This window comes from Caloenas nicobarica, chromosome 11, assembly GCF_036013445.1.
Source record: "Caloenas nicobarica isolate bCalNic1 chromosome 11, bCalNic1.hap1, whole genome shotgun sequence".
In the NCBI taxonomy this organism is placed as follows: Eukaryota; Metazoa; Chordata; class Aves; order Columbiformes; family Columbidae; genus Caloenas; species Caloenas nicobarica.
In genome coordinates, this window is record NC_088255.1 from 14,328,962 (window position 1) to 14,341,880 (window position 12,919).

General features: G+C 40.6%; 1 protein-coding gene across 1 annotated transcript in view; it reads left to right on the forward strand.

The window, feature by feature from the left end:
• The first annotated feature begins 4,628 nt into the window (after positions 1-4,628).
• Positions 4,629-12,919, forward strand: part of SUCLG2 (succinate-CoA ligase GDP-forming subunit beta) — a 125,892-nt gene continuing 117,601 nt past the window's right edge. The window contains exon 1 of the mRNA XM_065642570.1: positions 4,629-4,731. Within this exon, the coding sequence (XP_065498642.1) occupies positions 4,648-4,731 (84 nt within the window). The 5' untranslated portion in view covers positions 4,629-4,647. The remainder of the gene's footprint in view (positions 4,732-12,919) is intronic.

Here is a 12,919-nt window from a genome sequence, read left to right on the forward strand (position 1 = left end):
AAGATTCTGCTTCACATTTCATAAATCTTAAGGTGTTTCTTTTTAGAAAGTTTGCCTGCATAATAGACTGAATTGTTTAGCACACACGACAGAGCCTGCCTTTTCATTACATCACTGTTTTGCTGCTATTCTAACCTCCATTCCTTTCCCCAAGTAACTCTCTACCTTTTTTTCTTTTTCAGAATGTTCGAATTTCTTTCCTGAATTTAGACTGTCTACACTTTTTAAAGGATTCAAAGTCTTTGTGGGGATATAGTCATAACTTATCAAAGAGGTCCAGCCTCTGAGAGGTTGTTTTCTTCCCCTGTATCCCACAGCTCAGATCTTTATACTTTTTGTATTCATGGTTCCATATTGTCTCTGACAGAAGTTCAATAAAATTGTCTTTCTACCCACAATACCAGGGTTCTTAGCATTGTTGGAGCTGAGTGTTATAGACCTACAGTCTGTCTGCTGAGAAACCTGAACTCCCCTGTCTGCCTTATTATACAGAAGGCTGCTGGCAAAAGGTAGCAGCACATTGCTTGTAAATTGATGCGTCACTTCTACTGTTTTCAGCCAATTAATTTATGTCATAATTCCTGAAAGTTTCCTTTTTACACAGAGTCAAATGGTTAGATATCAAAAAGGTGGAGCATTACTGTTACTATTGCTCCCCTTGGTACTGTCTCTGTTGCTATAAATCTTTCTAAAGTGGGTTGCTTCACTACTTTTTATCTTTATTCCTACATGCTATTTTTAAATTTAAAGTCTTCCCTGTTTTAGGCACTTCTTTTCAGTTTCTAGCTTTAACCACATGTCAAAGTTATCACACAGTGTCAAAACACAGCACCTGGGCTTCCCACTGTATCAAATGGAAGATGTAAAGACTGTTTTAAGGCTTCACTTTATTCTTTTGCTCCTACCCACATGTAAGTTCCACTATGTACAGCAGAGGTGCATACTGAAAAAGGCAAATGTAAATTTACATTTATAGATTAATGATGCAGCGATAGAGCTCATATATTTTCTGAAGACAGTGCAACCAGAAAATTTGATCCTATCTGGCCAAAAAACACCCCATCCTGCTTACTTCCAAGATCCCTCCCACTATATTAAAGCAATTTTTAATGAATGGAAATTTTGTGGCTGTATGCAGTGGCCAAACTCAGTGACCTAGGAGGTCATTTACAATTCTAATATGCTGTTTTTCATTCTTTATTTTCATCTTTCTTTTGTTTTCTAGACTTGAATTAATTTAATCTTTCATTAACCTTCCTCCACTCATTGCTATGTTTAACACAGTGTATTTTTTTCCTTTGGTTTTACATTTGGAGACAAGTAGACATGATTAGAGAAAAGGAACGAGGAACAGTGAAGGACTGAGACAGCATCACAGACTTGAGAGGGACTTGTGCCTCTAGACTCATGCTCTATAGACACCATAAGGCTCAGTCTATGATCTTGATTTCTGTTCTCAGTCACCTACAGTGAGCCTATTTTAGTGAGTTTGTTGCAGTTTTACTACCCTCTTGCATTATTCTTAGGGGTGGTGCATGTGGTGTATCTTTCACATACAGATTAAGTTATTCTCTAGGAAATTGATGTGGTTATGAAGTTCAGGTTCTATAGTTGCCAAAAGAATAATTACAAGGTAATGTGTACATGATGAAATGTCTTTCAGTCCACTGTTCACATTTTTCTGAAAAAAAGGCTCCAACCCTTCAAAAACACACTTAGAGCAACCTTATTATCAGTGAGAAGAAGTGAGAGGGCTCACTTGACTTGCAGGTACTCTACTGGAGTTGACTAATCACGTGAATAAGAAAATATGTATTTAGCCCAATTCTATTTCAGTCTAAATTAGAAAAGTATCCTACCCATGAAAACATAAATGCTTTCTGCTTCACTGCTGTAATGGTGGTTTTATTCCTGACGCGTATCAGCATGATCTCAGATATGTTACTCAGGAAGAATTAAGAAAAAAACCCTCCACTCAGCTCTTCTAGCTATAATAAGTTTGCATTTGTCAAATGGTTTTATGGCTAAATGAAAAATTAATGATAAACAACCTTTCTGAATGGCTGGATACACCATCCAGACACTGGATGTGACATCCATCTTTAGCAAATAATGGTTTAGGAGGTAATAGGTGTGGATGAGAAAATGAATATATTATTTTGCTGCTAACAGGTACTGCTGCAATGAAGAGGAAATGCAAACCACTTAAAATTATGCTTTACCTGTCACAAGGTAACTTTTTTGTTTTTTAAAGGTTTTCACTTGAACACTACCAACTATTTAGGCTTAAGGACAAGTTCTTAAGTATTAAGACTTATGAGATGTTTATTTAAACTTAATTGCAAAAACATTATTGGTTCTTTTGCGTTAAGTAGACCACTGCTAAAAAGCTTAGCTACAATCTAGCTTTTTATTAATCTTGGGGAGGATATGAGAAAGACAGCACCTTCAAATGCTGCATACCCTTGAGAAATACAAGGAGGAATGTCTGGAAGCCTAGCAGGAATGTACTTTGAAATCAGCCTCTCTGTCTTTACCCTTTTTTATTTTGCAGTTCACTTCCCATCTCTCCTTATTTGTGAGGACAGTGTCTTGGGACTACTCCTTAGCTGTTCTCAAATTCCTGCATCCCAAGTGAGCTTCACAGCAACAATTTGTATTGTGTACATCTTCTCCCACACACTCACACACATATCTTTGTACCTCATACTCCAAGGAAGCTGGCTCTTCCTTGCTCTGCTAATTGCTTCAGAGACATGTTTGATCTAAATTTTCTTTGGTTTACACATACACAGAAGGAAACTATGTGAAGACAATGAATCTCTGTACTTTTTCTCCTCATACTTGAAAGATCAGGTATCTTCTACCCTAGAGATACAAAAAAATCATGTCTTGGTGACTAATCGAGACTGAGTTTACAGAGTGTTTTTCCATTTACTAAATCTAAACAATAAAAAAATCGGGTAAAGAAGGTTCTCTACTATTTATATTATGCCGTGGAAGTGCTCCTCGTAGCACTAAATGATAGTGTTGCCTGCAATCCACACACATTATCTGAAAGCTTATATACCTGTTATATATATATACACCTAATGTTGACAGCCATAATAGTTTGTATGAATAGGAAACACAGTGCTTACTGAACCACAGTCATGGAACTAAAAATGAAATTATATTTCCTCCATCATAAAACCAAAGTCAGTATATAATATTCCGAAAGAATAAGCACACAGTAATACTTAGGTTAATACTGGGTGCCATACATTATTGCTCAATGCTATCAAAAAGCTGCATCTTCAGATTCTTTATTGAAACATATTACATTACTGAAATTGTCATGACAAAGACAGAACTGTTCAATTTCAGATTTTTCTAGCACCTGTGTTTTATGAAATTGCAGATTTTTTTTTCTACTAGAAGTATAATTTATTTGCTGATTAAATTCCAATAAAGGAGTTGTTCAGTCCTGATTTTTTTTAAAAAACACATTTAGGAGTGCAAGTCCTAAGCACTGACAGGAACATTTGCCTTTGCTCCCACTCACATCCTGGACTACAAGACGGAGATTTGACCATTTTGTTTATCCAACTATTTCATCATAAACTACTGAATAAATAATGTTCAGCCTAACTAATGCCTGCATATAATGCTGAACTCTGCATACTTCAATACAGGTGAATTAAAGATGAACTGTTGTAAAATCAGCTGCTCAATTTTCACAAAAAATTTTCTTTTTCAAACCTTCGTTGTTCGTAGCTCATTTGTGTGAACTATTTAAAGTCAACTTGCCATTGCTCATGGGTGGATTATACAGAACGCGCATTAACCAGAAGCCCCCACAGAAATGCTCAGTGGGCTCACGCGGAGACTGTGTCTGCACAGACCAGGCCATTCCACTCTTGAGCTTGCTTTGGATTGTAGACACATGCAGCTGTGTCCACACCAGCCCCTAAGTCATTCCTGATGGATGGAACAAGGTATTTTCAAAAATCTCACTTCTGGGACTCACTTTCATGGAACTACAGCTGACAGGGAACACTTATGTTAGATGTTATACCCATGTAACGAGCTATCGGGCTTCTGGTCTTGTGCACCGTCCCCAAGGGGGGCCTGAACTCATTGTCTCCGTTTTGCCGTTAACGGCTTTTACCTGTGGATGAAGAATGAACAGAGGTTATTTTGCGGAGTTCAGATTAAAGTGCCTATGAAGAGTTAGCTGGATCCCAGCAGGGCTTATTACCTCGGGTTAATTTGCTATTTCCTAATTAAAAAAAATAAAAAGAAGTGCTTTCAGTAATGAAAAAAAAGCCATGGCAGCAGCTCCAGCAGACACCGACGTGCATTTCACCTCACAGCGCCCGGCCCCTCCGCACGCCGTTCCCCGCACGGCCCCGTCCTGCTCTGAGCACCCGCACCGGCCCCACACGCAGCCCTGCTCGGAGCGGTGATCGCCGAACACTCCCGTCCCTCACACAGCCACAACACCTGCCCCAAAATGTCGTCCCGGGGGGTCCCCTAGGGGCCCACGCCCGTCCCCCGTTCTCTCCTCCGGAGGGGTGGGCGCCGCGGGGCCGCGCTGCGCTTCCGCCCGGGCAGCGGGGCAGGGCGGGGACAGCGGCGGCCGGGAGGGCACGCGGAGCGGCTAAGATGGCGGCCGCGCTCGGCCGGCAGGCGGGGGCTGTGCTGCGGGACCTGGCCCTGCGATCCGCCCGCCTACGGGGCACCTTCCCGGTGAGTGAGCCCGGCCCCGGCATCCCACCGGCCCTGCTTGCGGCCCAGGCGCTGGGGGAGGGCGGCGGGCCCGAGCACCTGGCGCTGTGGGCAGCCTCATTTCAGGAGCCGGCCCGCTCCCCGTCCCCGCAGCCGCCGCTTTCCGCCCCGCTGAAGCCGCTTTTTCCCCGCGGCCGGCGCGGCGCCCCCCTCGCAGCCTCCCCCTGTACGCGCCCGTCGCTCGCAGCGGGACGGGAGGGAAACGTTTCGCTTTCCGCCTTGGCGGAGCCCCGGCTGCCGCTCGGGTTTGGCCGCCCGGAGGATGCGTTCAGCCCGGAGCCCCCTGTGCTCCTGGCGGTAGAAATGAACAGACCGGGCTGGGGCAAAGGTCCGGGTCTGGTACCGGCGCTGCGGCCCCGCTCAGCGGCCCCGCCGGGTCGGGGCTCGACCCACCACAGCGTGACCTGAAGCACTAGCTCTGAAAGCCTCCCTGCCCCTAAAACTACTTTCAGTCACTTTAATAGCATTGAAGTAATATGGTTTATCGAAATAGGTTCTGAGTGGCAGCATCGGGTTGGCTTTGGCTTTGTGCAGGTGGCTGCGGTCAGGCCGGCTGCCGCACCTGGAGCTGGTTGTAGCTCTGGCTTCCTCCTGGTCTTGAATCTCACAAGTGTGATGGGAAAGAGTCAATGGGCCTCATTGAAAGGTGTTCTTGAGGTGTAGCAGGAGTTCTTTATTCACCTCAACAGCAGAAATACTGAAGGTAAAATGAGATCTGTATGTTTTAGACCGCGCTGGTGCCTTTGGCGACCAGCCTCTTTGTCTTTTTATTAGTTCAACAGCTGCACAGGAATCTACTTTGGTCCGTGCTTCTGAGCATAAATATTTTCCCAGAAGCAAAAGCCTCTGGAGCAAACCAAGCTTTGTTCTGGCTGGTTCTGCTCCGCAGGTGCCCCGGCTGGGAGTGCCCGTGGCTGCTGGTGTGCGGCTGTGCGGGACGGCTGTCGGATACCGCGTGGTGTTGGTGCTGGATGTAACTCGCGTTGTACACATACTTTGGTGTGGCTTATTTTTTAACCTGAAGGTAGGTAGGTAGCTTGGTTTTAAATCTGAAATCTTTTGTGCCCAACTTTCCTTTTGTAATGGTGGATACAGTATTTGGCAGTTAGGTGAAATTGATTAATTGGTTTAGTGCATGTCCATTTCATATGTATATATATACACACACAGAGAGACTGTTTATGTGTGTGTGTATATATACATACATAAATGTGTACAAACATACATTTATCTAGGTACATACATATTTAAACCTATTTGTGTTGATGAACAATCCTGTCAGTCCCAACAGTGTTTGGTGCGCATGCGTGCCATGGTTGAAGATGCGTTCCTGCCATCATGACTTATGTGACTCTGATCCTACAGTAAGGAACTCGGAGGTAGCCTCTCTGTTTTTGGGCGCATCCCTCCTGTTTCCGCAGGGCTCCGATGTGGAGGGTTTCTGTAGGGCTTGAGTATGGAGCACTGTCTGGACAGAGTCATCTTGGGGCGAGGTGCAGAAGGTGCTTTGATTTAGCTCAGTTTCAAGCCCGGTGTTTGTCTGGCCCTGCAGTGGAGATTTGAGTTAGAGGTGGAAATTAGAAGTTAATGCTCTATCCTGTCATCTCACAAAGCGCGAACTGATCCTGTAAATTACCCTGCTGAAATCACTGGATATCAGCTCGGATTCTTGTAGTTTTCTTGGGATTATAAGGTGGCCAACTTTTCTAAAAAACTTTTTTTTTTTTTTTAATATTTTTGTATGTTACTTATGAGATTGAGATATTGAACCTGTATCATAAATCACATTTTATTATTATCTTTCTGAACTCTGACAAATAGTGAGAGCATCTCCCAAGATCTGTGCTTTCCAAGTAGGCTACTTTCAAGAACCACATCAATACTGTATAACAACCAATCAAGTTCTTAATTTCAAAGTAAACCACTTTCCTGTAGAAAGGTCATAATTTTTGCAGTGTTACATTAGAGAACTTCCGTTTAGAAAATCTCCTGATCTTTCACTGTCTCAGACTTTAAACTACAATTAAATTCATCAGCCAGAGCCTGGATTTCTGTGTTACAAACTAGAATAAAACATTTGGGACTAAGAGGGTCTGTCCATTGAAGGAGTTTTTCTCATTTGTATCTTTCACTGCTTAGTTCAGACCAGAAGTTACACTCTTATTATTATGTATTTATTTGTTTACCATAAACCAACAAAACTTGTCCTCAAAGCCTGTTACATTGCTCTTTTCACAGATAAGGGTCTTCCAAATGGTAAAGATATAATCAAGGAATATCAATCTTAAACTTTGTTGTTTTGCTTAACCCTGTGTGAGTAGGTACTCGGTGAGATTTAAAATCTTTCCTTATAGCCTTCATGACTTATTTTTGGAGTGGTGTTTGTATGCTTTCTATCTGTTGCAAAACTTCTGATTATTACAAAACTTAATGTTATTCATAGCTGCGTTGAAGCAGCTTTTTGAGAAGTTTGGTTGTATACTGTCATTATGATCTACGCACAAACTTTTTTTCTCTGTAACTTCATTTTAAGGGTGGAATAAATGGTATTTGATCCTCTCACATGAAAATATTTTATCATCCTTCTGCTTTCCCTGTGGCTCTTACCTTTTTATAACTGTTAAGCATTTTTTTACTCTTTTTATATTCTTGATATATTCCACTCTTTGTGCTTTTAGAGTTTAAATCTGACCAAGTGTTTCAAGAAGATAAAAGATAGATTTTAGTTGTCTGCAGTGCATGTGGACAAGCGTATTTAGACCTGCTCTTACTGGAACAATATTTGTAAAGAGCTGTGACAAACGCTCCAGGGACCAGTCTGCAGCAGAATTCAATCTTGTTGGCTGGCAACAAATAGGCTCCATTGAAGGCAGTTTATTTGAATGGGAGTTGGACTGGGTCTTTTGGGAGAACGCTGTGTTTTCAAAATAGCTTCAGATGCAGTGGATTTCAGTGATGAATATAAATAAGGAATAATTAAATCAGAATCATAAAAAGAAAAAAAAATAGCTTAAGGTAACTCTCCAGTTTTCTAATACAGTGAGCAGATTGGCCGGTGCGTTACACAACCCTGCCCTCACCTTCCTAATGGTCCTCAGTCCTGCCCTAACACTTCCAAATTTCATGCATGTTGAAAAAATAAAAAAGTGGGGAGAGAGAGATGGAATTAAATAATGTTCCTGTTATAAAATCAGCCGAATGCCATATATGTTAAAAATAGGGAACTGTATAAGGTTGCTCACTGCAGATGCCTTCAGTTCCTAGACTTGAGTACCTGTAAAGCCTCGCTGATGCTGAACAGAGAAAGTTCTGTATTAGTTGAGAAGTTATCAGCTGTGACTTTTATGATCTTCTATGCAACAGAAAACATTACTGAAAATAACTTTTGATTAATGACTTCAGAATCTACTTCAATGCTAAATTATTGCTTTTTTCTTGGATCCATGTTAAGTTCTTGAAAGTTTCTTGAAGGTTTGAACTGTTTCCCTATTTGACTTTTCCTGGTGGATAGTTTTACCATAATTTTTAAGGTTTTACATTTAGAGGTGGGCAATACATGAGCCTACAGACTTTCACAAACAGCTTTCTGTAGACAAAACTGAAATGCCCAAGTGGAGGAGATGTTTAGCCCGCTCCTCTTTGGCAGTTCCATTGAACACAAGGTTTCCAAATTCTTTTTGGAGGTGAAACAAGGAAATGAAAATGTAAATATAACCTTAGACTGTGTTTTTAATTTTATTTTCTTTAAATTATTTTTCAGGTGGTTTTAAAACAGTGAGACTTCTACCTTGGGAGCAATCTGGCTCTGGCACAGATATTTGCAGCTTTGTCTTGAAGTAGAAAAGCTGCAGTTTGCATTTGTTTACCTTTCTTTGTACCTCATGTAGGTGTAATCAGGGGATAGAGCTAATTAGATATGAAGAGACAGCCTTCATGAATATGACATTAGGTTGAGAATTAGCTGGGACACCTGCAGTCTTAATCCTGGTGGTGAATAAGTAAAGCCTTCCTCCCAGCCCTCCATCTGAACTCCCAGCCAGTTTGCCCAAAGAGACTCTTTACCTTGCTTGTGTATATTTAGAATCCATTGAAGTTTTTTGCTGTAAAAACAAGTATTTTTTCATTGATCTGCCTCCTGAGGTACTAGTGAAAAGCGTCAATAGACAAACTAGTGTTTTCTTTACAGATATCTGTGTAGTTTTTTTTTGTTTCCTCCTATTTTTCGCTGGAACATTGTCAGTGCATGTGGCAGTTTTATTTATTTTTAAACTTTCATTTGGTCTTTCTTGTTGGTGACTGCCAGCAAGGACACTATGAAGAATGTGTGAAGATGTTGAGATTCTTTTGGGAATACAGAAAGGTGAGACGAGTGTTTAGAGACGCTTGGGGTTTGGTTGTTTTGTGAAAGTAGATGGTTTCTCCACTGTATTTTGCCTTTTCTTGTTAGGAAGGTTCATTTTCAGCAAAAATTGGATATGTATTCCTTTAGTGCTTAGAAATGTGATTCTCCCTCTCCCCATTTTGGGGACTCTCTCACAGGTACAGTTCCAGGATTACTTAACCCAAACTGATGTATTTTTTTGTTGCTGTTGACCACACCTGTGGCGGTCAGCATGGCTCATTATTGCCTTGGGCAGTCCAATCTTTCTGTGCGTGTTTGAGACTATAATCTGCAGCTCTGAGCATATACCCCAAGGATTTTCTTCAGAAAATTCCCTTCTTTAATACTCTCTGCTGAGAAAGACAATTTCTAGCCATCTGTGAATCAGTTAGCTGTATACTCATCTCTTCCCTCCTTTGTAGCATTTTAATAAAACACAGGACATAGAAATCCTGTTATCTGTGCAACTGATTATACAGTAACTTTGGAACTGGTAATTAAACATTGTTCTATCATTAACAGCTGGCTATTGATCTTATTTTAACTAGATAACATAGCAGGAGTAGGTATGAAAATACGAGTAGTGGATAAATGGTGACTGTGAAGGAATTGAAAACCAGCAAGTATTTACACTTGCTTGTTGGGACACTTTTAAAAATCCTCAGTTAAAGTTTTATACTGGTAGCACAAAATGTATTCAGTAAACAGAAGTTTTTGAGTTTTGCTTTTTGGGTTTGCTTGTTTGTTTAAAAGGTGCTGGTTTGTTAAACAGATTTACCCATGAGCATTTTTGTTCCTGGTCTCTGTCTGGTCTTTTTCTGCTTGCTTATACATTTCCTAAACTACAAGAGTCTGTGTACCAAATTTGAATTATATTTTGTTTTATTTCTGTGGTAATATGATAGTGTATAAGCTTAGAATCCAAAATCATAAAGCTCTGTGTGCTCTTCTCATTGAACGTGAATGTGGGTTGTGCGATTTCACTCAAAGACTGTTTCATTTAAGAAAAGCACTTTTAAAATATTTTGTCAGTGATACACGATCATTCTTTTGGGTTTATTTACCTTGCACACTGGCAGTTCTTGGTGGCAGATCTAATTCAGTCCACCCAGTTTGTCTTTAATTTGTGCAGTAGTGCTTTGTTGATTGGCCCTAGACAGCAAAGTAGTTTAAATTTGCCTCTATAATTTGTATCTTTGTATAATTAATGATTTGGGTTTTAGTTTTCTGCTTTTCATAATAAAAAGGTATAGATTCATGTTGTTTACAAGTGAAGGAGCAAAGATCATGTGCATGCCCTTATCAGCTAAATTAGTTTGTGCAAGAGCTATTATAAACGTTGCAACTTTGCAGTGTGCTCTCTGCATCTGTGAAGATGTGACTCTGTATAAAGTGCCTCAGCATTTTAAGTTAATAATTTTGGTGTTTTGTCTTGAGGAAGGCAGAACAGGCAAAGTGCTGACCTTCAGGATTTGGTGGGCAGTAAATCAGCTTGGAGTGAAAGGGTTATTTTGTTAATGATTGAAGCGTAAATGGAAGGGCTTTATTTGTCTGAAAATGGGTAGGTATTTTGAGAGCATCAGCAGCAGCAACTTTAAACACTCATTAAAACAGTGTGCATTCAGAATACGTCCGGAGCAATAAGCAAGCTCATGGGAACAATGACTGGGAAAGATGAAAAATTGCAAGGTATTACAGACCTAGATAGACTCTTAGGAATAGAAGTAATGAGCAATAGTCTCAATTTGTGCCAGAAGGAGAAAGAATCACTTTTACTGTAGTTACTTTACCTTCGATGTCTAACTCTTGTCCACCTAAATTCTTTGAGATGCAAAAGTTTTGTAGGAATTGTGAGGAATGAAGAATTAAGGGAAATTTTTGGTCATGTTTGGTAGGTTTGTCTCCTTATCCAAGACATTTGACTACAAAATGTGAAGCTGCAAATTAAAAAACAGACACAAATTACCAGTGGAACACTTCATCATTCTTTTGAGATCTTCCTCTGAGGGATCCGTGGACAAAAGAACAGTTTAATTTGACATCTGTTAATTTAGTGGCAGCCAAGAAAGCATTTAGTCCCTTGGAAGAAAAAAAGAAAAGTTGCTCATACACAATATTGGTATAAAAGTGTCTGGGAAATTCCAGTTATGGGGAAAAAAGTGAACTTGCAAATTATAGAGAAAAATGGTAAGTAAAGGTAAAAAGACACAGATATTTATGAACATTATAGATGAAAGGGCTATTAAAAACAACAGAAAACTTTTTATTGTCAGCAGATTACTTGCTTAGCTTTTTAAGCTCTGAAGATGGCATGAGAAATTTATTTTCCCTTAAATTTGCTATCTTAAACTCTGCCATTCCAAACACATTGGAGACAGTGAATCTATTTAATTGAATTCTTTCATGCAGAGTTCAGTCTGGATTTGTTTTTCAGTTAAATGGCTTAGATTAAAATAGTCTAAAGCATTGCCATAAATTTCAGGAATAGAGGAAACGATATGTAGGGAGTGCTTTAAAAATTATGTGAACCGTTCTGTGCGAGAACAGCTGGAATATGCGGAGCTCCGTCTAGGGAGGGGTGATGACCCAGCTGAGAGGGATCCTATGGGTCAGGATTACTGGGCAGACCAGTGTCATTGTCAGTGTCATTGTACATTAATGCTACAGACAGCCCGATCACCAAGAACCGCATGAAGCTTCAGACAACTGAAAGAAGCCTCATGTTAGCAGGCCCTGGTCTTGATGGGGAACTTCATTCACTCCGGTATCTGCTGGAGTGACAGTGCAGCAGGGCACAAGTAATCAAGTAATCTAGCAGGTTTCTAGAGAGCATTGATCATTTCCTAATGCAGATGCAAGGAGCCAACAAGGGGGGACACTACTGGACCTCTCGTGTACAAACAAGGAAGAACTGGTTGGGGATGTGAAGATTGGGGCAGCCTGGATTTATGATGGACAAATGCTTGGCCGACCTGATGGCCTTCTCTGGTGAGATGACTGGCTTTGTAGTTGAGGGAAGAGGAGTGAATGTGTTTATTTTGACAGATACAGCATGGGCTGTAATAAGGTACTAGGAACAAGGCTGAGAATATTCCCAATTTCCTTAATTGATGAAGTGATGCCATCATCCTTTGGAAGTTCTGTTCCATTTGATTAAAGCCCTTTTCCTTCCTCTCCCTCTGTGCAGTCAGGCCACATGTTTTAGTAAGATTATCAGTGTCATTCAGAACTGCGCATACACTGACCAGAGTTTTTTTAAGGCTACATTTAGTTTACTTGTGATCTATATTACGACCATTATATGTTTGGGTTTTAGGAGCTGCATAGATCACTTTATGTCGGGCATCAGCCAAAGGGAGAAAAAACCCTGATGTACAACCTGTCTATTTGGGAGTTTTTCCATGTTTTCTCCGTTATTACCTCTCTGTGCAGTGCTAATGGAGAGGTTATTTTGGTCAATCCATTTTCAAAATCTTGTAGCTGCCTGATAATCTGTCCAAGGTGACAAAAACATGGCAGGGGTGTCAGTCTGTCAGATGGGGAAGTGAGGACTTTTGAATTCTTTGCAGTCTCACAACCTGTTACAGATCGTGGATTATGATGTCTGGTCATTTTTCAGTATTTTCTTTCACTGGTGCAAAGATGTTTCATCCTGCACCACAGTGGTAGCATCTGTTAATAGTGAAATAAAATGAGATTTTATGATTAAAAAGCAAAATACATGTCTTTAAGTCCCTGACCTCAGTAATACATCTTATTCCTTTGAAG